Source organism: Bufo bufo, chromosome 11, assembly GCF_905171765.1.
Source record: "Bufo bufo chromosome 11, aBufBuf1.1, whole genome shotgun sequence".
In the NCBI taxonomy this organism is placed as follows: domain Eukaryota; kingdom Metazoa; phylum Chordata; class Amphibia; order Anura; family Bufonidae; genus Bufo; species Bufo bufo.
Window position 1 is genome coordinate 7,980,545 of NC_053399.1, and position 27,983 is coordinate 8,008,527.

The window sequence follows — 27,983 nt, forward strand, 5'->3', positions numbered from 1 at the left end:
AGCACTCCCCGTATTATTATTTATTATGGGTCTAGCAGGGTTTTGCTGCTTTGCAGCACAAAAACGTAAAGCAAACCGCATAGCGAGCTGCACACCACGCATGTGCCGGCAGCCTGGTAAATGTGCGCATGCGCAGTTTCCCCTCAGCCATGGCGGAGGAGCCGGGAGTGTTCGTGCGGGAGCTGGAGCGCCGGGACGGGGCGGTGCTGGGGATCCGGCAGCTGAGCTCCGGGGATGTGGGCTGCGTGGTGTGGGACGCGGCCATCGTCCTGTCCAAATTCCTGGAGCGGCGGGAACGTGCGGAGCCGGGGCTGTTCACCGGAAGAGCTGCGGTGGAGCTGGGCGCCGGCACCGGCATCGTGGGCATAATGGCAGCCACCCTCGGGTGAGACCGGCGGCACTACTACTCCCAGCATGCCTCGTCACCTGTAAACCACTACCAGTCCCAGCGTGCCTCGTCACCTGTAAACCACTACCAGTCCCAGCGTGCCTCGTCACCTGTAAACCACTACAAGTCCCAGCGTGCCTCGTCACGTGTAGACCACTACAAGTCCCAGCGTGCCTCGTCACCCGTAAACCACTAGTCCCAGCGTGCCTCGTCACCTGTAAACCACTACCAGTCCCAGCGTGCCTCGTCACCTGTAAACCACTACAAGTCCCAGCGTGCCTCGTCACCTGTAAACCACTACAAGTCCCAGCGTGCCTCGTCACCTGTAAACCACTACAAGTCCCAGCATGCCTCGTCACCTGTAAACCACTACAAGTCCCAGCGTGCCTCGTCACCTGTAAACCACTACAAGTCCCAGCGTGCCTCGTCACCTGTAAACCACTACCAGTCCCAGCGTGCCTCGTCACCTGTAAACCACTACCAGTCCCAGCGTGCCTCGTCACCCGTAAACCACTACAAGTCCCAGCGTGCCTCGTCACCTGTAAACCACTACCAGTCCCAGCGTGCCTCGTCACCTGTAAACCACTACCAGTCCCAGCGTGCCTCGTCACCTGTAAACCACTACAAGTCCCAGCGTGCCTCGTCAGGTGTAAACCACTACAAGTCCCAGCGTGCCTCGTCACCTGTAAACCACTACCAGTCCCAGCGTGCCTCGTCACCTGTAAACCACTACAAGTCCCAGCATGCCTCGTCACCTGTAAACCACTACTAGTCCCAGCGTGCCTCGTCACCTGTAAACCACTACAAGTCCCAGCATGCCTCGTCACCTGTAAACCACTACCAGTCCCAGCGTGCCTCGTCACCTGTAAACCACTACCAGTCCCAGCGTGCCTCGTCACCTGTAAACCACTACTAGTCCCAGCGTGCCTCGTCACGTGTAAACCACTACCAGTCCCAGCGTGCCTCGTCACGTGTAAACCACTACTAGTCCCAGCGTGCCTCGTCACCTGTAAACCACTACTAGTCCCAGCGTGCCTCGTCACCCGTAAACCACTACCAGTCCCAGCGTGCCTCGTCACCCGTAAACCACTACTAGTCCCAGCGTGCCTCGTCAGGTGTAAACCACTACAAGTCCCAGCGTGCCTCGTCACCTGTAAACCACTACAAGTCCCAGCGTGCCTCGTCACCTGTAAACCACTACAAGTCCCAGCGTGCCTCGTCAGGTGTAAACCACTACAAGTCCCAGCGTGCCTCGTCAGGTGTAAACCACCACCAGTCCCAGCGTGCCTCGTCACCTGTAAACCACTACCAGTCCCAGCGTGCCTCGTCACCCATAAACCACTACAAGTCCCAGCGTGCTTTGCTAGCTGATTCCAGATTTTTAGCATCACCATGGGGGAAAAAAACCACTGCACAAATAAGGGTGGCGCTGCTCCGGGTGGGGACGCCGTGGATTAGCCCCATTGACCATCAGTGGCGACGCCTCCAACGCTTATCTCCTGTGCGGCATCAGAAATCAGTGTTTAAAATATAAAAACCTGCCGGTGTGAACACAGCCTTAGGGCACTGAGTTCCGTCCTAGGGGCTCAATACCGGAAAATAACTGATCAGTTTTATCCCCATGCATTCTAAATGGAGAGAGATCCGTTCAGGACGCATCAGGACGTCTTCAGTTCAGTCTTCTTGACTTTTCAGGACGGAGATAATACCGCAGCATGCTAGGGTTTTATCTCCAGCCAAAAAAATGGAAGACTTGCCTGAATGCCGGATCCGTCACAGACCAAAAAAAAGGTGAAAAAAATAAATGCCGGATCCGTTTTTCCAGATGACACTGGAAAGATGGATCCGGTATTTTTAAGACTGATCAGTCTTACAAATGCCATCAGTTGGCATACGTTTTGCCGAATCACTCTGCCGCAAGTGTGAAAGTAGCCTTAGGACCCGGTGTGACGGGCTGCAATTCTGTGAGCATTGTGTGCCAACGGACGCCAGAAAGTAACACAAAGTATAGATTGTGTTATTCCTTTGGGGGCGGAGCAAGACACATTCTCTTATGCCCCACCCCTTCAGTGATCATCACACAGAACCTCCGCTATGGCCAGAGTACTTCTTTAAAGGGATTCTCCAGGATTGTGACGAGGCCTTTCAGATCAGTGACACCCCCCCCCCCCGGCCGATCAGCTATTTAGCTCCAGCCATTAAAGTGAACGGGAACAGCTCCACGCAACGGACAGCGCGGTGTAGTGTCAGCACTGGAGCCCCATTCATCTGATCGGGGGTGCAGGGGGTCGGAACCCCACCAGTCTCATAAGGATAGGCCATCAGTATCAAAATCCTGCACAATCCCTTTAAGTTTGAGGTACAGGACTGCATCGTGGTGCGTGCCCGGAAAGAACGAGCCGTGGACCACTAGGAGGCGTAACAATGGCCGAACCTGGAAAACGACGAGTGACCCTAAGTTTACTGACCAGGGGAAAATGCTGGGACTTGTGGTCCTCCATATCATTTAAAAGCCCTATCCTGTAACACAGTGATTTGTATCAGCAACTGTGGAGCAGACGATCCCTCCGTGAATCAGATCTCAGGGAGCTGTGGAGTTCTCCTTTAGTCTTTGTTGCCAAGCAACAAGAATTCAACTTTAAAAGGATTGTCCACTTTTTGGTCGTTAGGACCCTTAGGTGGATTGCAAGGGACCCGATGATTGGCTGCCGTCACCAAGGGTCACACACCCGGTGCCTCCACATGGGATCGGCAGTCACGGGCGGCCACATCCATTGCAGCGTCCATGTGTCCTAATAGGACTTAAAGGGGTATTTCCATCCTAGCAGCATACCATCACATTACGATCAGCAGGGGGTTGACGTCCGGGGCCCCCACTGGTCCGGAGAATGAAGGAGGTGCAGATTTAGCTCTGCGTCCACCTTTACAGCAGCACTGACCACCCACCGCTTCATTCATGGGGCCGGCTGCAGTTCTCTGCACAGCCAGGTAGCCGGGAGGGCGCTGTGCAGGGAGCACATGTGACACTTTTACCCCCTTTTGTTTTTCAGAGCCAACGTCACGGTGACCGACCTCGAAGATTTGCAAGATCTGATGAAAATGAACATAGAAAACAACGTGGCGCTCATCACCGGGTCTTGCCAAGCGAAGGTATTAAAATGGTTTGTATTTGCGCAGTCTGAGAATCGGCGCCGACGCTGGTGAAATATAATGTGTAATGCGTGGATTTGTATCTCAGGGGCGCGGAGGGTACGGATTTCTCTCCTCCCGACTACATCCTGATGGCGGACTGCATTTACTATGAAGAGGTGCGTGTACGTGTTATCACTGGCTCCCCCCACAGATTAGTCGGGGCCCCACAAGGCTTAACGGAAGGGACTAGGGCTCTGTCCACATTTGTGACTTTTCTCTGATGTATACCTCCCACCAGTGGTCGCAATAACGCCTGTACAAGCGTCATAGACGCCTGTTCAGGCCATTTTACTTCCCTGCCATTCAACAGCGCAGTGAATGCTGTGAACGGCGCAGGCAGCGCAGCAAAGTGGCTGCTGCCTGAAACAACCAATAACAAGGCTCCTTACAGTGAGGAGCTTTGTGATTGGTCAGTTTGAGCGGCTGCCGGAGCTTATGGCACACTGCTCTGAAGGGGTGAAGGAGGCGCGCGATCCTCACTGGCGGGGTAAGTGGGGATCTGAGCGCCTTGTTTTTCCCTATAGTGATGAGTCTGAAGCGCTCAGCCGAGCGCGGTCTCTCCTCCCTGCTGAGCGCGGTAGTGAAGACAGCCTCAATAGAAGGTCTAGGGGACCGTCTTCACTACCGCGCTCAGCAGTGAGGACAAGTGGCTGAGCGCTTCAGACTCCTGCTTATAGAAGTCAGCGGGGGTCCTAGCGCTGGACACGCCAACAGGAGACCTCCATTACAACAGACCTGTCAGCTTTCTTATGAATCTATCAAGGATTTATTGCAGCATGTTCCACCAGACGCTGCTATAAGGATTTCTTCTGTAATGCGGCGGCACGTGGTGCTACAAGGACTGCATGTGGCCATTTGCAGCCTCCAGGACATGCCAAGCGCATGAAGTCTTTGCTGTAAGACTGTATAATGCAATAACCACAGCGGTGGTGGCACTTTTGTGGCATGAGATAGGGCAATGGGTCATGGAAGACAAACTCCCCTTTATAGCAAGATCAAGCATAACACAAAATGACAGCCTCTAGATCAGGGATCAGCAACCTCCGGCACTCCAGCTGTGCTGAAACTACAACTCCCAGTATCCTCCTTTCACTTCTTTGGGGGTTACAAGAACAGCTGAGCAAGTGTGCATGCTGGGAGTTGTAGTTTCACAGCAGCGCTGGAGTGCCAAAGGTTGCTGCTCCCTAGATCAGTGGTTATCACTGCGTGATGTCATCATCCAGATCCACATGTGACTGTGGCCCTGCAAGGTATGTGCCTGGGTCTTTCGCTCGTGCCCTTGGCACCAGCATGCACCACCATCCATTGTGCCTGTGTCCTGCTCCGCCAGTGCCTCAGGTCTCTTCAGAGTCTACCAACAGCCCCGGTGGCACAGACATACCCACCTGAGAGCTCATCTACAAGAACGTAACTTTGGTGGGCAGCAATGGCCACGTGACCAGCGGCACAGAAACAGCAGCAAAAATTAAAAGAGATTGTCCCAAGATCAACACTATTTACCTGTCCATACTTGACCCAGAGAACACTAGAACCTGGTAACCAAGGTGGGACCCCCAGCGATCATGTACTTACTTGAAGGGGACATGTCTGTTTTAGTAACGACTTGCATTTTCCATGCAATAACAATTCTGGGGAATCAATTCTTGTGACTCTATATTGTACCATTCCTCTATTATTCCTACTAGAACTTATGAACGAGTTGCTAGTAGTCTGCAATAAAGGTCCAGCTGGATGTTACCAGTTGACAGCACTGATTGAATAATATCAGGCTGTGCAGTGACACCCCCATCTGGACCTTCACTGGAAACTGCCAGCAAGTCATTCATAACTAATAACAGAGGAATGGTGCAACATAAGGTCATAAGAATAGATGCTCCAGGATTGTTATTACATGGAGTGGTGCAAGTTGTTACCAAAACAGACAAGTCAGGAGAGGTGAGGGGTCCTCTTTAACGACATGTGATAAAGAGCGATCTTAGGACAAACCCATTAAACCTCATAAAATCACTGCAACAGTGTCCTCAGTGGTACCGACCCTCCAGAGCAACAGTGACCTCAGTGGTACCGACCCTCCAGAGCAACAGTGTCCTCAGTGGTACCGACCCTCCAGAGCAACAGTGTCCTCAGTGGTACCGACCCTCCAGAGCAACAGTGTCCTCAGTGGTACCGACCCTCCAGAGCAACAGTGTCCTCAGTGGTACCGACCCTCCAGAGCAACAGTGTCCTCAGTGGTACCGACCCTCCAGAGCAACAGTGTCCTCAGTGATACCGACCCTCCAGAGCAACAGTGTCCTCAGCTAAATAAAAAATTGTCTAAATTTGCTATTTATGCATGGAAGACAGTTCTAGATACTAGTAATGGTTTCCCTGCATAAATAGAAACCCCTTAATGTTATACAGGCCTTCGTATTAACTATCTGAATTACTGTAACTTTCGTTCTCCTCATCGGCTGAAAATACTCCTCAAAAATGGTAAGAGGAGTATTTTTACTCTTCCAGAAAAAATGTAGCGCGACCTCTGCCTCCCACGTATGCCCTGGTGTAGTCACACAGCTGCCGCTGATTCCCGTGGTACATGCACTGTGTGGTTTCTTTACTGCACCCGGAAAACCATTCAATGTGAACAGACGCTTATGAGTATCGAGGACTGAAATCAACTGCCCCCGGTTTGCTAACAAGGAGCCCCCACACACCCGACTATATGAAATAGCCCTTGGCAAATTGCTGAATGTGGGGGTTCCCTCTGCAGTGACCCCCAGCAAAGATTAATTTCCCCTGCACCGTTTCTGGCTAATAGAGGGGGTCCTGAGCAGGGGACCCTCCTTTTACAAACAGTGGGGTTGTTTAAATCAGTCGACCCCATTCACCTCAACGCCATTTTATAAAATATGGCTCCTTTCTTCCAAGAACAGCGCCACACCTGTCTACAGGTTGTGTGCAGTATTGCAGCTCAGTCCCATTCTCTTCAGTGAGCAGCAGCGGCACAACCTGTGGAAGAAAGCAGCCATGTTTTTCTAATCCTTTATTCTCTGTTTAACCCTCCCTGTTCCTGGCCACTTTAGTACCGTTCACCAGGATACCGGTGGTATATCAGCGCAGCGTGTGCTGTGCCTCCGTATATCAGCACGGTGTGTGGCGTTCCGGCAATATAGCGGCGTGCGGTCTGCTGTGCCGCCATATGTCAGTGCGGCGTGTGCTGTGCCACTGGTTTCCCTTAGTCTTGAACACTAAGAGAAGGTAATGATCCAGGGGGAGGGGCTCTCCTACATGGCCCAATAGGATAGCTGTAATAAGGGAGGGGCTCTCCTACATGGCCCAATAGGATAGCTGTAATAAGGGAGGGGCTCTCCTACATGGCCCAATAGGATAGCTGTAATAAGAGAGGGGCTCTCCTACATGGCCCAATAGGATAGCTGTAATAGGGAAGGGTCCAGGGGGAGGGGTTCTTCTACATGGCCCAATAGGATATCTGTAATAGAGAAGGGTCCAGGGGGAGGGGCTCTTCTACATGGCCTAATAGGATATCTGTAATAGAGAAGGGTCCAGGGGGAGGGGCTCTCCTACATGGCCCCATAGGATATCTGTAATAGAGAAGGGTCCAGGGGGAGGGGCTCTCCTACATGGCCCAATAGGATATCTGTAATAGAGAAGGGTCCAGGGGGAGGGGCTCTTCTACATGGCCTAATAGGATATCTGTAATAGAGAAGGGTCCAGGGGGAGGGGCTCTCCTACATGGCCCAATAGGATATCTGTAATAGAGAAGGGTCCAGGGGGAGGGTCTCTTCTACATGGCCCAATAGGATACCTGTAATGGGGGAGGGGCTCTCATCTATACAGCCTGTTAGGATATATATCTTCCCACACCATTAATTACGATTTTCCCCTCATTACAGTCCTTGAAGCCTTTACTGAAGACCCTGAGGGACCTGGCGAGCAGCGAGACCTGTGTCTTCTGCTGTTACGAGGAGAGGAGCACCGGGAAGAATCCGCAAATAGAACGGACATTTTTTGAGGTAAGAAATCACAATATTCAGAGCCATTCTGTGCATCCTGATCTTCCTGGTTCTTGGATATAACGCCAGGAAAAGTGCTTGAAGATGGGGAGGAATTCATGACAGTACAGAGGTGTCGCTGCAGGTCTGTAGAGCAGGGCGGCGACCTCCGTGGGGCGCTGTAACACACGGCATAGACCTGAATGCGGACTGCAGAAATCCATGTGGTGGCAAAACAGCCCATTTATGATGGATGAAACGGATTTCCATTCTCAAATGTCTGCAGCAAATCCGCTGCATGTGAATTGACCCTTACAGTGTACACACGGATGTAGTTGTTCTGTTCCGCAGACTTGGAAAGACAAGTCCATTGTTTTGCTTTGCTCCCCATTTTCTGTTACTTTTCCTGCTAATAAATCTAAGAACCAGGAAGATCAGGATGTTCATTGCAGCTCGTCCTTTCCACAGTACACAGCACTGCGGCATATGTGGGGGTACAATATGTGTTTTAGAATTTGTCCCCATTTCCTATTTCAGCTGCTGAAACTAGACTTTGACTATGAGGAAGTTCCCATTGACAAACATGACGAGGAGTATCGGAGCGAGGACATCCATATTCTGCAAATCTACAAGAAGAAATGAGTGAGTGCATGTCCTTGAGAGCTCCTCCCCTTTAATGTCTTTAAGGGTCCGTTCACACGTCTGTAGAATGCGTCCGCATCCGTTCCGCAAATTTCAGAACGGGTGCGGACCCATTCATTCTCTATGGGGCAGGAATGGATGCGGACAGTTCTCTCCTCTCCTTTAAGGTTTACTTATGGAAAATAAGGTAGTGGGCAGCTTTAGGGAAAGAAAAGAAAAATCTACAAGCAGGTAGGTCCCCCTCCCCAATACTGCTTCTAGGCGATATGCGGTTCCACATGGAGCGCCCGTGGCTCTGTAATACTGAACTGTAGGGTCCGCACACGTGGACTATGCAGTGCGCATGAAGCCTTAGCGTCTGCTCCAGAAAACCTCCCGACGTACATGCCAAATGCATCCATAGGGCTCCATACCCTCCACCAGGCCGGTATACGTTACTCCGCTACATACCTACTCCACATACCGCACACCAACTTGGGAGCCCAGTGTAGGTGTATGTCGGGAAATTTCCCCAGATTTACGTGGTATGAATTAACCCTTAGGCCCCTTTCACACGGGCGAGTATTCCGCGCGGATGCGATGCGTGAGTTGAACGCATTGCACCCGCACTGAATCCCGACCCATTCATTTCTATGGGGCTGTGCACATGAGCGGTGATTTTCACACATCACTTGTGCGTTGCGTGAAAATCGCAGCATGCTCTATATTCTGCGTTTTTCACGCAACGCAGGCCCCATAGAAGTGAATGGGGCTGCGTGAAAATCGCAAGCAAGTGCGGATGCGGTGCGATTTTCACGCACGGTTGCTAGGAGACGATCGGGATGGAGACCCGATCATTATTATTTCCCCTTATAACATGGTTATAAGGGAAAATAATAGCATTCTGAATACAGAATACATAGTACAATAGCGCTGGAGGGGTTAAAAAAATTAAATGTAACTCGCCTTAATCCACTTGATCGCGCTGCCGGCATCTCATTTTTTGCTGATTGTAGGAACAGGACCTGTGGTGACGTCACTCCGGTCGTCACATGGTCCATCACTTGATCTTTTACCATGGTGATGGATCATGTGACGACCGGAGTGACGTCACCACAGGTCCTGTTCCTACAATCAGCAAAGAAGGAGACAGAAGAGATGCCGGCTGCGCGAGCAAGTGGATTAAGGCGAGTTACTTTTTTTTTTTTAACCCCTCCAGCGCTATTGTACTATGCATTCTGTATTCAGAATGCTATTATTTTCCCCTATAACCATGTTATAAGGGGAAATAATACAATCTACAGAACACCGATCCCAAGCCCGAACTTCTGTGAAGAAGTTCGGGTTTGGGTACCAAACATGCGCGATTTTTCTCACGCGAGTGCAAAACGCATTACAATGTTTTGCACTTGCGCGGAAAAATTGCGAGTGTTCCCGCAACGCACCCGCACATTTTCCCGCAGCGCCCATCTGAAAGAGGTGTTAGATGTATACAAGAACCTGTAGTAACCCTCTGGTACCACTTCTACAACACCTGATGAGTTCCTGCAGTAAGTGGCGCTGGTTTATTTGTGCAGATATCTCCGATTCTGAGGTTTGGACATTTTATAATGATTTTCCTGTTTTTTCTCCTCAGCTTTGTAAAAATGTATAAAACGGGGCAGGAATGGCATCACGTCTGGCACTTATCCGCAATAAGAAGATGGCAGAGGAGACATTGGGTGGATGAGAAGACGATGTATCGTCACCGTTTATCGACTGTTCTTACATCCCTCCGAGGAGTCGTCCTGGGGGGTGCAGGCCACAGTATGGCCGTCCTTGTACCCTAAGCAGTACCGCACAGCGGCCTCGAGGCCTCCCATCATCTACAGGTGGATCCAGGGATCTGAAGTGGGAAGTCTACAGACTGTCAGATAAAGGGTCACACGATGTCCCCTGGTCTAGTGACTATACAGAAGCAGCTCAACCGCCGGGGTCTGCACGTGGTCTGTATGTGCCCGGCGCGCCACGTGTAGTGGATTGTACTTGGGAAATAAACACTGTACATAGATATCATGCGGAGATTGGGATCTTTAAGGTTTTGCTTTATCTGGGTGAACCTGTCGCCTAAACCGCTGGATCCATAACAGATCCTGGATCTTTCTAGAATACAAGAGCTGTAATGTCTGTCGCGTCATATGGAAATGACCAGAGAAGTGTCCGCTGGAATAACGATAGCAGCGTCCCGCCATCTTGGGTCTTAGGAGCGTCCCGGGCCCGTCCATCATCTCCTCTGTGCATGCGCTCGTCCTCTGTGCATGCGCTGTAGTGAGATTAACCCAAGACTGAGATCTTAGCGCCTACACAGAAGGGATGGAGGAGATTCCCAGACCAGGCTACGTCCACTTTTCTACCCTACGGCGTCAGACAGGTCAATGAAAGGAACCTATGCAGATCCAAGATGGCCGCACACGTCACCGTTCACGCTACGCCCTGTGGATTCATCTCCAATGATTCACCCACTGCCCAGAAGAGATCACTTATCTGAGGAAAGCGGTAATATCGGCGCCACATGGGTGCAAGTTAAAGGGGTCGTCTCATTTCAGTAAGTGGCATCTATCATAAGATAGTATTCAGTATATTGGGCAGACTAGATGGGCCAAATGGTTCTTATCTGCCGACACATTCTAGGTTTCTATGTATCATGTAGAGAAAGTTAATACAAGGCACTTACTAATGTATTGTGATTCTCCATATTGCTTCCTTTGCTGGCTGGATAAAAAAAAAATTATCACATTATACACGGCTCGTTTCCATGGTTACAGACCACCCTGCAGTCCATCAGTGGTGGTCGTGCTTGCACACTATAGCAAAAAGCACCGGGCCTATGTGCGCTCCGACGGTCCCGGCCACGCTTTTTCCTCTATTGTGCATGTACGACCACCGCTGATGGATTGCAGGGTATTCTGTAACCATGGAAAAATGAGTCCAGCCAGCAAAGGAAGCAATATGGATAATAACCATACATTAGTAAGTGTCTTGTATCCACCTTCTCTACGTTATAAATGCCACTTACTGAAGTGAGAGGACCCCTTTAACTACCTGTTCCGCGGTTACAGCAGTCGAGGGGCTGCATCCATACCAACTGAGACGATACAACCATCATGTTCTTTTTTATCATGCGCAATGCATCACGTAAAAAAGAAAATTAAAGTTAAAAAAAAAAAAAAAAATTTCAGGGGTTTCTTGTACATCCACCACAGAAAATTAAATAAAAATTGTTCAAAAAGTTGCAAGTATCCAGAAATGATACCAATCAACACTGCAACTCATCCCGCAAACCTGAGCCCTTGTACATCTCGCGACAATTATAAGTTATGGCATTTGGAATTTGATCATGGAAGAAAAAAAAAAAAAAGGTTTGGTCCTGACAGGCAGTAAGGGGTTAAGAATGATTTGCCATAAATGCCTAATGGAACCATCATGTATTGGAAGAAAAGGGTCTGGTAACCCCCCGTCCCCCTTGGGAAAATCCTACTTCTGCCAACGTCACGTCCTTTACCAGGTTTCCGGCCCGGGCTATGGACGAGACGGCAGCAAAACTACTGTGGCGCCTGCACATACGAGGTGGATTCAGGAGTTTGCGCATAGTCCGGGCTGAAAACCTGGTAAAGGACGTGTCATGTGGCCAGTAATACGGTAAGGATGTTCTATACGCCAGATATATGTAATTAAGGTGAGGTCCGCTGGGTCCGGGAGCAAACAGAAAAAGTATAATAACTGAAAATCACTACAAGGTGACTGGAGCAGTGTTCTCAATATTTTACGGTGACTTCTGCAGCGGAGTTTCCCTTTAAAACATTGACATTTCTAAATATATTAGCTGTCACCGACCCCGGTTGTACTCTTGAGGTGCAGTGACGGCTGCTGTCCTGTGGGGGGAGCTGGTGCTGCACAGATTGAGATCTCTTCCTATAATGTCACAAGACGATGACGTTCAGAGACGTCCGACCCCGGAGCTGCTGGATCCTGCTCTGGATTCTATATTGTGCACCGCTGTGTAGTTTTATTTTGTAAAATTGTAACCGTTTTCCTTGTATCAATATGTAGCACTTCCGGTTCCTAATAAAAAAAAAATGCCCACCAGGAAAAATGACATGTTTACCGTACTTTGGCTGCTCTTTTAGCAAAAGCTGATTATTCAAAGCGGAGGATCCCTTTAAAAGTGCTAATTGAATGTGCAGATTCAAGACACTTTTTTACCCTTTCATTACTGAACGCCGTTTAGGATCCGTTCCCCCTGCGGAAGTTACAGCTGAAGCTACAGGCTGGCGTAGACGTCCGTTTCTGGAGCACGGGTTCTGCCTCTTCCCAGCGCAGGGAGATGTCTGATCTCTGGGGGGGTCTCTTGTCCCCCATTTAACTGGAGCAATGTTCAACCATGTGCTACGAGCAGTTCCAGCATATGGGACTCCCAGGGATAGCGGGGGGCTGTACTCAGTCGTTAGCTTTGACTGGAGCGGTGCATTGTACGTGCACGACTGTCACTTCATTGTAACGGGGGACACAGGACCCCTGTTCTTGTGATCAGTGTAAGGTCTCCTGCACACGACCGTTTTTTGCATTCCGTATACAGTCTGTATACGGAACCATTCATTTCAATGGTTCCGCAAAAAAAACGGAATGTACTCCGTATGCATTCCGTTTCTGTATTTCCGTTCCGTTTAAAGATAGAACATGTCCTATTATTGCCCGCAAATCACGTTCCGTGGCTCCATTCAAGTCAATGGGTCCGCAAAAAAACAGTACACATACGGAAATGCATCCGTATGTCTTCCGTTTCCGTTCTTTGCGGAACCATCTATTGAAAATGTTATGCCCAGCCCAATTTTATCTATGTAATAATTGTATATGCCGTACGGAAACAAAAAAAACGGAACAACGGATCCGTGAAAAATGGACCGCAAAACACTGAAAAGGCCATACGGTCGTGTGCGGGAGGCCTAAGTCCTAGCAGTTAAATTCCCACCGGTCTGACACGCATTGAGCCTCCCTATCCTTGATCTTGGGCCTAGCTACCATGGAAGCAGTTGCTACAGGGCCAAAACTCAGGAGGAGGACAAATGGATGTATTTTCAGATCCCAGGGAGCAGTGAATATGGCGCTGGTATTACTCACCACTCCCATGTCTTATTAGCAATTTCTTTTTGGTCCAGTCTAAGGTCTATATTAAGGCGACTGAGTGGAAGGTGAGGCCCCTTCGAAAGTTTGCTGTGGGGCCGGAGTCAGTTCTAGTTACATCACTCTCCCTGATGACGCATCCACCGCTCCCCAGGACCATGAATAATCCATAACACGCACACACCAGTCAGATAAATCCCATAGAGGAAGAAGGCGCTGCATTATTTACCACCTTCTCCCGAGTACTGATGAACGCGCTCCTTCCTCACTTATTTCTCAAGAGCTGCATGCAAGACTCCTGACTGGCGTGTACAGAATCGGTGTCGGGGGTCAGGGCGTCATTACCCGTAACACAATGGTAAAATAACGAGAAAGTATACACGCCGCGCTATTATCTATACACTGATCTATTGAGACATTGATGTCACCTCTTAGGATCTTCTAAGACTCCCTCAACCTTGGAAGGAATGATCCGATGAAGACATAGGGGGCGCTATGGAGTATACAACCACTGTGCTACATACAGGTAGATGTATACCGCACAAGTACAGCGCTCGTCTATCTCCCGTCAGTCCCATAGAAAGGAACTCGACCGCCGCTCTTGGGGGTGGGCTCAGGACCCTCGCTCTAGTGACTGTGGACCCCAGCGATCGGATGTTTATCACCTTACCTGTATGGCTGGATTTTTATAACTTTCCAAGTGTTCACTGACACATTGCGGATATAATGGTATACACCAGTGCCCCATATGCCCCATCCATTACTTGCCCCCATGCCACTTAAGCAGGTGGTCTTCATTTACCCCCGTCTCTGTTCACCAGGGATTATCACCCCCGCCAGGGAATGAAGAGCGTGCAGGGTATTGCAGAGTTGCGTCTCCTGCACAGTGTTGCGTTTTTCGACCACCAGCCATCACATGAATGGAGCCGTACTACAGTTCCCAGCACAGCCTGTGACCAAAATGGGCGCTGTGCAGGGGGCAGAGCTCTACACTCCTGCAGCCTCTTCATTCCCAGGAATGGTGGAGGGTCTGAGAACCACCCCCCCCCCCCATGAGCCTAAAGTGATTGCATGTGCCTTTAAGGGGGCGAAATGCTGAAAGCTTGTAGTTTGTGCAAAGAACATAGAAATTGGGGCATTGCGGGCACATTCATCAGCTCTGCCCTCTGGCTGGATGGTGACTGATGGGCAGAGGTTGGCTCCTCCGCACCTGTGTCCTCATTTCTTCCCGCTGATAATACAGGGAAGTAGGTTACGTCTCGTATCTGTGGGTGACAATGTCTGTATTGTGGCGGCACAGACCACGGGGCAAACACAAGACGTCTCACCCGGCTGAGCGCAGGAAAAGAGGGCACAGAAAGTGACAAATAAAAAGGTGAAATGTAAAAATTAGCAAATTATGATCCATGATAATTTTTCATGTTTTTGTTTTTTTTTGTCCAGATCTCCTCAGTCCTGCTCTCACAACGCCCACCGCCCAGATTCTGCGGCCACCGGAACCCTCCAGAGAACCACGTGCGGCGCGCTCCAAGAATGAATGCTCATTTTTCAAAGCAAATTAATAAAAAATTTTAAAAAATCATCAATTGATAAAAACTGTTGGTGTAGAGCAAGAAAATCCTACAGCCGCCAGAATCGGTGGATTCGGAGGGTAGGCGCCCGCCATTGTGCACCCTCATTCCCAGCAATTCATTGCTGTCTGGAATCAGCCTCGTAGCAGTGATCCGCCCCTAGGACTCTCCAGCTGTTGCAAAACTACAACTCCTATTATCTCCTGATGGGAGTTGTAATTTCACGGCAGGTGGAGGTCATCAGATGTCTGCTCCACTAGGACGTGTGTCATTAACCATAAAGAGCATCTCTATCAGCAGGACCAACCCTATTATCCCAGGAATACAGCAGGGAAGGGTTAAACTCCCAGAATGCTCCATTCACTTCCATGAGAGTTAGAAGAAGAACAGCCGAGCATGCTGGGAGTTGTAGTTTCACAGCAGCTGCAGTGCTGAAGGTTGCTGATCCCTGCTATATAACATGCATCATCGGGAATGTTTGGCGGTCATGGCCTTGCTTTACTACACGCGGTTTACGCGCTGCGGGCAGAGCTGGCAGGCACCGCCATGTTTCTGCTGAGCGGGCATTCCTCCGTGACTTGGAGCTGCGTCTGGATAAACCGCCGCCATTGTGCCAGGTGCTGGATCAGCGGGCGGCTCTTCATCCTACACGCGGCTCGCAGTCACGGCAGGTGGACGCAGCGAGGGACGGGTTTGGATTCCCCAGACGCACTGATATTTTGCTCCTGGTCTGTGTCTGGTACAGCGGCTCAGCCCTAGTTATAGGCGTTTTCCGGGATTTTTATACTGAGGACTTATCCTCAGGACAGGTCATCAGTATCTGATTGGTGGGGGCCTGACACCGTGGACCCCCGCCGATCAGCTATTTGAGAAGTGACCGGTGCTCGCCGTGGCCTTCTTTCAGCTTTTCCGAGGCCACGCGGTCATACGACCTAGGCGCAGCTCAGCCCCCTAGAAGTGAATGCGATACCAAGCACAGCCGCTATACAACGTATGGTCCTTGGTGAGCAGGGAGACAGCCCGCGGCACTACTGCGAGCACAGCTGATCAGCGGGGGTCCCGGGTGTCGGACCCCCACCGATCAGACACTGATGACCTGTCATCAACATAGGAAACCGGCCAACTCCTTTAAGGCCCGGTGAGAATTCAGAACTTTATTGGATAACACTGACAGCTTTATGTCAGTGTCATCTAATACATTCCAGAACTGTAAGGGTTACAGAGCATCATAAATCAATATAATGCTAGGTGACCCCCGGCAGAGCTGGGAGGTCAGGACGGGAGCTGCGCAGCGAGTCTGGAGGGTGACACCTATGAGTTTGGCCGACATCTCTAATGTGTATGCACAGCTTAGCCCATGACTGCCGGATCAGACTACACTTCGGGTTGTTTGTAGTCTGTAACCATGGAGACACATAGAAGTGCAGAGGAGATGATTCACAGTCCTAGTCAGAAGGCGGCAAAGCATGAGCGCACGTCATCCACGGACGTCAATGGGAGGTATGATGAGCGGAGAACTGTGGCGGGAATCCCAATGATACTTTCGTGGCCCATTTACCCAATACCATGGAACAGCTCAGTGGGGCCCCTGGAGAGATGGGGCCCAGCCCAGATTGGCAGCATCCTATATTCATGGGTGGTAAGAGCACGAGCTGGGATCCCCTCTCACAGGTCCATATCCTGTCCTGGGGGTCAGAGGTGGGGTAGCATTAACACCGCCATACCTGCCCTTGTTTGAGGAACTGTCCCCTCTCCTGACATGTCCGTTTTAGTAACTATTTACAATCCCCATGTAGTAACAAACCTGGAGTATCTATTCTTATGACATCATATTGTGCCATCCCTCTATTATTCATACTAGAATATTACAAACGAATCGCTAGCAATCTGCAATGAAGGTCCAGAGGGGTATTACCAGTTGAGGGTGTGAGCCTGCACAATCTGAGACTAGCCAATCAGTGCAGCCCATGTCAGGGACATCCGCCCCCCCCCCCCCCCCCCCCCCCCCAATAGGTATAACCCATTCGGACCATTGCAAACTCCCGACAATGCATTCATAGGCTTATAGTGGAAATATGGATAGGGATGGCAAAACACAGTAATAATAATGGAGCATCTATTCTTATGATTATGTTGTGCCTCTATTATTCCTACTAGCAGTTTATGAATTGCCAGCAGTCTGCAATAAAGGTCCAGAAGGGTGTTACCAGTTGGGGTTGTGTCCCTGCACAGTCAGTGTTGATAATGGCCTCTTTCACATGGGCAGTATTTTTGCATCAGCATTTGTAAGCCAATGGCCTCATGCATACGACCGTTGTGTGTTTTGCGGTCCGCAGATTGCGGATCCGCGAAACACAGACAGCCATTGATATAACTGCCTGCCGCAAAACGGACAAGAATAGGACAGGTTATATTTTTTTTGCAGACCACAGAACGGAGCAACGGATGCGGACAACACACGGAGTGCTGTCCGCATCTTTTTCGGCCCCATTGAAGTGAATGGGTCCCCATCCAAGCCGAAAAAAACTGTGGGTCGTATGCGGACCAGAACAACAGTCGTGTGCATGAGGCCAAAACCAGGCATAGGTCCAAAACACAGAAGGGGCACAAATATCTGTATTAGGGCTCATGCACACAACCGTTGTTGTTTTGCGGTCCGTTTTTCACGGATCTGTTGTTCCGTATCTGAGTTTTTTTCTCTCTGATTTAAGTCCTCTTCCGTTCCGTTATTCCACAAAACATATCCGTATGGTTTCCGTACGCGATACGTTTTTTGTGGATTGGAAACGGAAACAGTAACTTATTAATCACCAAACACATGAGCAATATGGGCTGGGCATAGCATTTCTACAGTATGGATCCGCAAAATACGGATGACATACGGATGTGTTCCGTGTGCGTTCTGTATTTTTTGCGGACCCATTGACTTGAATGGGTCCTCGGACCGTGATTTGCGGACAATAATAGGACATGCGCTACTTTTTTGCGGAACAGAAATGGAATGCACACAGAGTACCTTCCATTGTTTTTGCGGACCCATTAAAGTGAATGGTTCCGCATATGGTCCTCAAAAAAAAAAAAAAAAAACGGAGCGGAAGTGGAAAGAAAATACGTTTGTGTGCATGAGCCCTTATACCTCGTCTCTGTAGGTTCCACTCCTGGTCTTGACTTACAAATCCTAATGAAAAATACTGACTGTGGGATAGAGACCATTGTCAGATGTGCAGGGACACACCCCTAACTGGTAGCACCCAGCTGGACCTATATTACAGAGTACTGGCAATGAAATAATAAGCTTCTAGTATCAATCATAGAGGAACGACACAACATAGAGTCATAAGGATGGATGCTCCAGAATTATTAAATGGGGAACACAAGGAGTTACTAGAACAGACATGTCAGGAGAGGTGACGGGTGCACCAAGACATGCTGTGACTTGTAGTGCCACAGGAGCGGAGGGGATCCTCTCGCTCACATCTGGCACGGCTGGGACATGTTACACACAGCAGCCATGCGTCCCCCGTGCTGCCGGCAGCGCTTTGTTTGCCGTCTTATATAATGACATTTTAATGGCTGCCGGGTGCGACTGACAACGATTACAGGAAATCTCAATGTACCACACCTAGTGACGGAGGGGCCCGGAAGCCCCCAGCGCAGGGAGGCCTCCTCCTCAACATACCCCCATGTCATAATACTGCGTGATAGCCAATTACAGGGGATAATGCAGAGCCGACTGCGCGGAAACTACTCCGTAGACTGAAAGGCACAGTGTCGGGGTTTAACTCTCTCAATACTGGGATTTTTTATTTTTTTCTAAGGAGATGTCCATGATTAGAAAACCAATGTCTGCTTTCTTCCAAGACAGCGCCACACTTGTTTGCAGGTTGTGTCTGGTAATGCAGTTCCGTTATATTGAAGCGAATGACTCTAAGCTGCAAAACCACACACAACCCGTGAACAGAAGTGGCGCTGATTTTTGACGAAAGCAGCATTTTTATTTTAAATTGTCAATTTATTACAGATTTCCAAATGTGACAACTGCTAACAGCCCATCGCGATCGTCCCCCCCCCCCCCCTCCGATGGGTTATAGAGCGTTTTACCGCACACTCGCCCCCTGTGCTTTTTTTTTCTACTGCTCTCACAGAATTATATTTGTGAACCAGCAAGCTCAGGATAAGGCTACAAGCACACGACCGTATGTGTTTTGCGGTCCGCAAATTGCGGATCTGCACCCAAAAAAACGGATGACATCCGTATGCCATCCGTTTTTTTTTTTTTGCAGATCCATTTTAACAATGCCTAAAACGGACAAGAATAGGACATGTTCTATTTTTTTGGCGGGGCTACAGAACGGACATACTGATGCGGACAGCACATCCGCATTTTTTGTGTACCCGTTGAAATTAATGGGTCCGCATCCTATCCGCAAATAAAATGGAACGGACACGGAAATAAACAACGTTCGTGTGCATGTAGCCCGATACAATAATTAGACAAACCTCATGCACACTTTGCTGGACGGATAGAAAATCCACAACGTGTCAACTGTTTGTGCGGATTTCACGCTTTTTCGATGCAACACTGAGATCTGCAACAGAAGCTGCAAGTAACGAGCACATTATTATTATTATTATTATTATTTTAGCAGAAACACTTGGAGTTTCTGTCTCAGCCCCTGCCTGTGCGCAGATATTCTTAGGCCTCATGCACGCGACTGTGTCCGTATTCCAGTCTGTAAACTACAGAGCCACAAAATACGGAAACCTTCCGTGTGCAATCCACATTTTTTCACTCCCCTTACTGCAGTATGGACCAGGATAGGACATGTTCTATCATTTGTGGAACGGACATCCGGATGCGGACTGCAAATGGATGACATCTGCGTGCGGTTCATTTTATTTTCGCAGACTCATAGAAATGAATGGGTCTGAGTGCGATCCGCAAAAATACACAGATCAGAGACCGATGCAAAATACGGTTGTGTCAATGATGCCAAAAGTTATGGCTAAGGATGAGCGAATCGACTTCGGATGAAACATCCGAAGTCGATTCACATAGAACTTTGTTTGAATACTGTCCGGAGCGAGCGCTCCGTACAGTATTAGAATGTATTGGCTCCGATGAGCCGAAGTTATTACTTTGCGAGACTTTGCGTAATAAATTGAGAAATTAATTATTACTGTAAAAAACAATTTACCGAATTCTGGTTCGGTTCCAATTGACACGTACAGTTTTATGTGAATCGACTTTGGATGTTTCATCCGACAGTATGGCTTTTTCAGTGTTTTGCGGTCCGTTTTTAACAGATCCGTTGTTCCGTTTTTTGTTTCCGTTTCCTTTCCGTTTTTCCGTATGCCATATACAGTATACAGTAATTACATAGAAAGAATTGGGCCGGGCATAACATTTTCAATAGATGGTTCAGCAAAAATGGAACGGATACGGAAGACATACGGATGCATTTCCGTATATGTTCAGTTTTTTTTGAGGACCCATTGACTTGAATGGAGCCAAGCACCGTGATTTGCGGACAAGAATAGGGCATGTTCTCTCTTTTCACGGTACGAAAATACTGAAACGGAATGCACCCGGAGACACTTCAGTTTTTTTTGCTGAACCATTGGAATGAATGGTTCAGTATATGTACCGCATACTGAACTCAAAAAACGGCCAGTATACTGAACGCAAAATACTGTTGTGTGCATGAGCCCTTAGTTATGGCTACACAGCGATGATAAAAGGCGGTGCAATGATAGGAATAAATGGGTTTCAGTGCAACTCACATGTTTGCTGAAAACGCAACATGTGAATTGCAAAAAATCCAACACTGCTGGATTTTTATCGACTCACGTATCGCAGTCACAGTAAACGCGTCACACTTATGACTGCCCTGCTACATGCGGGAAAAATCGCAGTGTAGACTTACCCTCAAACTATTTGCTATTTTTGATGCATTTTTTAAAAAGCAACCTGCATCAGTGCGGCTCTCTGATGATCTCAGCTGTGGAGGGACCTGAAACATCAGCTGAGGAGAGCTATAATTAGACTGCGTTCACACTGTGATTCAGCAGCAATGTGCGAGGACCGGGTTTGGCCACTGCTAGAGCCTGGATCTTCAGATGCCGTGATTCATGTACCTACAGGCCCCAGCGGTATATGCGTTGCCCCGGTTGGTGATCTGGTGGCTAAGGCTGCATTCACACGTCCGTGGTGTGTTGGGACCCGCAAATTGCAGGTCCGCAACACACCAGCCCGGCACCCCCATAGAAATGCCTATTCTTGTCCGCAAGCTGCAGACAAGAATAGGACATGCTCTATCTTTTTGCGGAGCTGCGGACCCAAAGATCAGGGCCGTGCACCGCAAATGCGGACAGCACACTGTGTGCTGTCCGCATCCATTCCGTCCCCATAGAGAATGAATGGGTCCGCACCCGTTCCGCAAAATTGCGGACGTGTGAATGGAGCCTTAGGGTACTTTCACACTAGCGTTATTTATTTCCGGTATTGAAATCCGGTAAAGGGTCTCAATACCAGAAAAAAACGCTTCTGTTTTGTCCTAATGCATTCTGAATGGAAAGCAATCCGTTCAGTATGCCTTCCGTTCCATTCCTTTTACGGTATTCGCCTGGACAAAATTCCCAAACACTACCGCACTAGAAATTTCCGGATCCGTTTTTTTTTTCTAGCTTTGAAAAAATTAAATACCGGATCCGTTATTCTGGATGATACCAAAAAGACGGATCCGGTATTTTAATTAATAAGTTTAACGGATCCAGAAAAAAAAAAGATATCCGTTTGCATACGGATTTCTGGTTCCGGCAACGGAACTGCCTGCCGGATTCTAACAATGCTAGTGTGAAAGTACCCTGAGGGTCCATTCACACGTCCGTAAAGTGTTTTGCCGATCCACAAAACACGGACACTTTGCGGGCATTTTGCGGACTGCACATTGCCGGCACTAATAGAATATGCCTATTCTTGTCCGCAATTGCGGACAAGAATAGGACATGTTCTATTTTTTTCGGGAACGGAATTGCGGACCCGGAAGTACGGTTCTGCAATTCCGTGTCCGGGCAGCACATCGTGCAGCTCCATAGAAATGAATGGGTCCGCAATTCCGTTCCGCAAATTGCGGACGTGTGAATGGACCCTTAACTGTGGTTGTGGAAGCCATGTTTAAACAAAATGTATCAAAACCCATTAAAAGGTAACACAAGTGGATCTTGAAAAGGGAAACAATAGAAGAAATACCACAAACACTACAAACTTCCTTCTGTGCTCAGTCCTTGCACTGAACATCCATAGAAACCTACACGTATGTGACACACAAGGAAATCCGGAATTTGCAACATTATCTAAAAGTAATGAAAATGACGTCCCAGAGACAAAATGAATGATGGAGCTGAAAAGCCACCAAATACCAGCCACAATCACAGAATAGGACCGATCTACACAGCAAATCTCTCTGTACATTATAAATATTACATTGTAACTATTTCTCAAATAAAATCTACACAAAATATTCCGTGATTTCTCTTTACTTATCTTGTGATGATCTTCAGTTACTTGATGTTGTCATCTCCACCCAGAGCTGCACTCAGAATTCAGCTGGCCTCTCGTTACTAGGGAGAGGTGCATTGTGGGAGCCCAGGTGACAGAACTAACCTGAGGTCACGTGACTGACCCATGTTTACTAATCTAAGGTTATATTCACATGTGCAGTTTTTGGTCAGGTTTTTTAATGCCGCTTTTGAAGCCAAAATCAGGAGAAGACCTAAAAAAGGGAAAAGTATAAAGGATATTATTATTTATTTAGTCCTCTCCTGCTTTTGGCTTCAAAAACTGCATAAAAAACCTGACCAAAAACTGCACATGTGAATATACCCAAGGGTTGTTACAAATCTGTGGCTAAGGCTAACAACGACATGTCGCGCGATAATGGTAGTGTATGGTGTCGCACTGCGGCATGCTGCAACTGCGACACGACAGTCGCAAAAAACCCATTCAAGATGGATTTTTCTGCGACAGTCGCAGTGCGACACCATACACTACCATTATAAAAATTGTTGCGTGACATATGTTGCAGTGTAGTTGTGCCCTATGTGTTGCGCGACTTATTGTCGTCGTGTAGACCTAGCCTAAATCCGAGTTAGGGCTCAGTGCCCGTGCTGCGGACCGCAATGCACGAGTACTGGCTGTGTGCACTCCGCGCTGCAGACGCGCACCCATTGACTTGAATGAGTTTGCAATCCGCAGGATACAGAAAAGGATAGGACGTGTCTTCTCTTTTGCGGAGCGGAGGCACTCACCCGAAAGCCCACGGATCGCACTACCAAGCCCTTGGTTAGGCTCCATTCACACGTCCGCAAATGGGTCCGCATCCGTTCCGCAATTTTGCGGAACGGGTGCGAACCCATTCATTTCTCTATGGGGACGGAATGGATGCGGACAGCACACAGTTTGCTGTCCGCATCCGCATTTGCGGAGAGCGGCCCCGATCTTCGAGTCCGCAGCTCCGCAAAAGATAGAACAAAATACGTTGCATGCAGAAAGCAGCCGGATACTGCTGGACCGCATTATAGTCGATAGGGATCTGGCAATGTCAGATCCAGCGAAATCCGGCAGATTGTTCTCCGGATACGCGGCCACAACTGTGATTACACGAGTACACGAGGACCAGTCTGCTTTCAAGGACAACCAGCAGAATTTTGGAAGCAGCTCTGGCTGTGAATGGAGTAAATAATGCTGAATAAGTTATAACCAGTACACAATAAGGGCTCATTCACACGACCGTGGTTTCGGCCCGCATCTGCGGCTTGGGTGCGAAACCATTCACTTCAATGGGGCCGCAAAAGATGAGGTCAGCACTCCGTGTGCTGTCCGAACCCATTGCTCCGTTCCGTGGCCCCGCAAAAAAAATCGGAGTCATGTCCTATTCTTGTCCGTTTTGCGGACAAGAATAGGCATTTCTATAATGGGCCTCCTGTTTGGTTCCGCAAATTGCGGAAGGCACACGGGCGGCATCCGTGTTTTGCGGACCGCAAAACACGGCACAGCTGTTTGAACAAGCCCTAAGGCCCCTTTAACATGAGCGAGTTTTCCGTGTTTTCACCTCACGCATTGCACCCGCACTGAATCCGGACCCATTCACTTCAATGGGGCTGTGCACACGAGCGGTGATTTTCACACATCACTTGTGCGTTGCGTGAAAATCGCAGCATGCTCTATATTCTGCGTTTTTCACGCAACGCAGGCCCCATAGAAGTGAATGGGGCTGCGTGGAAGATTGCAAGCAAGTGCGGATGCGGTGCGATCTTCACGCATGATTTCTAGGAGACGATCGGGATGGGGACCTGATCTTTATTATTTTCCCTTATAACATGGTTATAAGGGGAAATAACAGCATTCTGAATACAGAATGTACAAGCTCAATCCATGTTTTGCGTAGGTTTAATCCGTGAACTGTTGCACAGGTTTAGGCCTCATGCACACGACCGTATTTTGCATCCAAAAAATATAAAAAACTCAAAAACCAGACGTTACCCATGTGCCGTCCGCATTCGTGTTTCTATTCGGCAAATTCTAGAGCACGTCCTAATCTTGCCCGACAAGAATAGTAATTTCTAGTAATGGGAGTGAGAAAAATGCAGACAAATGCATGTGAACAGTATCCGTATTTTGCCGACTCGAGGTTCGCCGACCTCAATACGGACACGATCGTCTGCATGCGTCTGCTTTCTCCCAAGGACAGCGCCGCACCTGTCCGCAGGCTGTTTGTGGTATTGCACTCCACCCAATCCACTTCAGTGGAGCAGAGCTGCTATGGAGGACACAATCCATGGTGCTGTTCCTAAACCTGCGCGACCCCCTTAAGAAGTCTCATGGCCTATCTCACTAGGTTCCTGTATCGCCCCTCGAAGCCGAGATCAGCCGCGGGGGGAGGTTTTTGGCGCGGCGAGCATTCGCTTTCGCGAGGCACGTACAGTTTAAACATAGAAATCTATTTCTGGTTCCCAACCATTAGGAAGTTCAGAATCTGAGAACGTGAGGCTGAAAATTAACACATCTGACGGTATCTTCCATCTCAGTTTAACCCTTTCCTTGCTGTGACATCCTTCGGAAAGGGTTCGGCCACGGACAGCGGCCACGTTTGGCAGCAATGCATAGTCGGGGATATTGGAGATGGTGAAAGTCGATTTGTGCATCATGCAGTACGAGGAAAGTGATCGGCAGGAAGAGGTTAAGCCGGGTGCCTCGCTGCGCCTCAGGATGTGGTTGACGTGCGCTGCCTGAATGCATTGCAGATTCTGAGGCCAGGATTTCACAGGTTTACTGCTGACGGCCTCCAGCAATGTAATGCATGCTTATATTGGCTTCCCCTCCCCCCGCCGCTATATAGCTTGGTTTATATGTACGCCAGGGGTCCAGGAAAGCTGGGTACCATCCCCCGTACTGACGCTTCTCAGGTTTCCCAAAAAATGTTATTACTGCATCCTTCTGAAGCATGCTAAGCATTGAAGAAAGAAAAAAGAACTGGGACATACATGGAAACCATCAGGAAGCAGGATGGTTGCTGATGATGATCAATATGGGGTATTCCCACAATCCGACTTTATCACTGATCCACAGGAAAGGTGCAAAATGACTGAACGCTGGGGGCCCAACCACTGGGGGTCTCCATGATGAACAGAACGGGGGTCCAGTCACAGTGAGGAGGAGGGTGAATGGAGCGATGGCTGAGCGGTGGTCCTGCTACATGCATGCTCGGCCACTGATCGTACAGTAAGGGGACACTCGGGACCCCTATACTAATGATCTGTGGGGGTCGCAGTGATCAGACATTTGTCATCCAGCCTATGAAATAATACCTCGGGGATCTGGTGACTGGTTCCCTTTAAGAAACATTGACGCGTTCTTCGCACTTCTCCTTTGAGGGGATCGGGAGCCGCAGCCCAGAAGGAAGTGAGATTAATGACTCACCTACAAGAATACCGTCTAATTACAGACGTGGGCATCAAACCAGATTTAAAGGGATCAGAAGACAGGGCGTGTGCCCAGGACAGTCACAAAGGACAACTACAAAGACAAGGGAGATGCTCCGCAATCATCTCAGTGACAGGAAGCTTTCTGTATTCTCCTCCCAGATCAGAAACGTCTCAGTTATTAACTCCTAGAGATAGTGATAAAGTGCACAACACCGTTTATATTACTGATCCTGTATTATACTCCAGAGCTGCACTCACTATTTTGCTGGTGCAGTCACTGTGTACATACATTACTTATCCTGTACTGATCCTGAGTTACATCCTGTATTATACTCCAGAGCTGCACTCACTATTCTGCTGGTGCAGTCACTGTGTACATACATTACTTATCCTGTACTGATCCTGAGTTACATCCTGTATTATACTCCAGAGCTGCACTCACTATTCTGCTGGTGCAGTCACTGTGTACATACATTACTTATCCTGTACTGATCCTGAGTTACATCCTGTATTATACTCCAGAGCTGCACTCACTATTCTGCTGGTGCAGTCACTGTGTACATACATTACTTATCCTGTACTGATCCTGAGTTACATCCTGTATTATACTCCAGAGCTGCACTCACTATTCTGCTGGTGCAGTCACTGTATACATACATTACTTATCCTGTACTGATCCTGAGTTACATCCTGTATTATACTCCAGAGCTGCACTCACTATTCTGCTGGTGCAGTCACTGTGTGCATACATTACTTATCCTGTACTGATCCTGAGTTACATCCTGTATTATACTCCAGAGCTGCACTCACTATTCTGCTGGTGCAGTCACTGTGTACATAATTACCTATCCTGTACTGATCCTGAGTTACATCCTGTATTATACTCCAGAGCTGCACTCACTATTCTGCTGGTGCAGTCACTGTGTACATACATTACTTATCCTGTACTGATCCTGAGTTACATCCTGTATTATACTCCAGAGCTGCACTCACTATTCAGCTGGTGCCGTCACTGTGTACATACATTACTTATCCTGTACTGATCCTGAGTTGCATCCTGTATTATACTCCAGAGCTGCACTCACTATTCTGCTGGTGCAGTCACTGTGTACATATATTACTTATCCTGTACTGATCCTGAGTTACATCCTGTATTATACTCCAGAGCTGCACTCACTATTCTGCTGGTGCCGTCACTATGTACATACATTACTTATCCTGTACTGATCCTGAGTTACATCCTGTATTATACTCCAGAGCTGCACTCACTATTCTGCTGGTGCCGTCACTATGTACATACATTACTTATCCTATACTGATCCTGAGCTACATCCTGTATTATACTCCAGAGCTGCACTCACTATTCTGCTGGTGTAGTCACTGTGTACATACATTACTTATCCTGTACTAATCCTAAATTACATCCTGTATTATACTCCAGAGCTGCACTGACTATTCTGCTGGTGCAGTCACTGTGTACATACATTACTTATCCTGTACTGATCCTGAGTTACATCCTGTATTATACTCCAGAGCTGCACTCACTATTCTGCTGGTGCCGTCACTATGTACATACATTACTTATCCTGTACTGATCCTGAGTTACATCCTGTATTATACTCCAGAGCTGCACTCACTATTCTGCTGGTGCCGTCACTATGTACATACATTACTTATCCTATACTGATCCTGAGCTACATCCTGTATTATACTCCAGAGCTGCACTCACTATTCTGCTGGTGTTGTCACTGTGTACATACATTACTTATCCTGTACTGATCCTGAGTTGCATCCTGTATTATACTCCAGAGCTGCACTCACTATTCTGCTGGTGCAGTCACTGTGTACATATATTACTTATCCTGTACTGATCCTGAGTTACATCCTGTATTATACTCCAGAGCTGCACTCACTATTCTGCTGGTGCCGTCACTATGTACATACATTACTTATCCTGTACTGATCCTGAGTTACATCCTGTATTATACTCCAGAGCTGCACTCACTATTCTGCTGGTGCAGTCACTGTGTACATACATTACTTATCCTGTACTGATCCTGAGTTGCATCATGT

At 48.5% G+C, this 27,983-nt stretch overlaps 1 protein-coding gene across 5 annotated transcripts; it reads left to right on the forward strand.

Annotated features, from left to right (window-relative positions):
* Window positions 1–129: 129 nt before the first annotated feature.
* VCPKMT (valosin containing protein lysine methyltransferase) lies at window positions 130–27,983 on the forward strand. 5 transcript variants are annotated; one of them, XR_005774895.1, is made up of 9 exons: window positions 130–385; window positions 3,439–3,549; window positions 3,627–3,696; window positions 7,474–7,593; window positions 8,110–8,214; window positions 9,841–9,880; window positions 25,593–25,598; window positions 25,882–25,887; window positions 27,973–27,983. XR_005774895.1 is itself a non-coding variant. In XM_040412520.1 (7 exons), exons 1-5 carry the CDS (start codon window positions 150–152, stop codon window positions 8,212–8,214), a joined length of 642 nt encoding a protein of 213 aa, XP_040268454.1. In that variant the 5' UTR covers window positions 130–149; the 3' UTR covers window positions 8,215–8,218; window positions 9,841–9,880; window positions 25,593–25,598. The 5 variants fall into 5 exon arrangements, 4 of the variants coding, with proteins under 4 accessions (XP_040268454.1, XP_040268453.1, XP_040268452.1 ...); XM_040412520.1 differs by lacking the exons at window positions 25,882–25,887; window positions 27,973–27,983 and having other exon boundaries at window positions 8,110–8,218; XM_040412519.1 differs by lacking the exons at window positions 25,593–25,598; window positions 25,882–25,887; window positions 27,973–27,983 and having other exon boundaries at window positions 8,110–8,218; window positions 9,841–10,245.

Bases quoted from the DNA above. Each gene is read 5' to 3' on its own strand.
- VCPKMT (XM_040412520.1), top strand. From the start codon at position 150: ATGGCGGAGGAGCCGGGAGTGTTCGTGCGGGAGCTGGAGCGCCGGGAC. The intron at 3,550-3,626 runs GTTTGTATTTGC...TTTGTATCTCAG, and splicing joins CAAGCGAAGGTATTAAAATG to GGGCGCGGAGGGTACGGATT. The intron at 7,594-8,109 runs GTAAGAAATCAC...TTCCTATTTCAG, and splicing joins TAGAACGGACATTTTTTGAG to CTGCTGAAACTAGACTTTGA.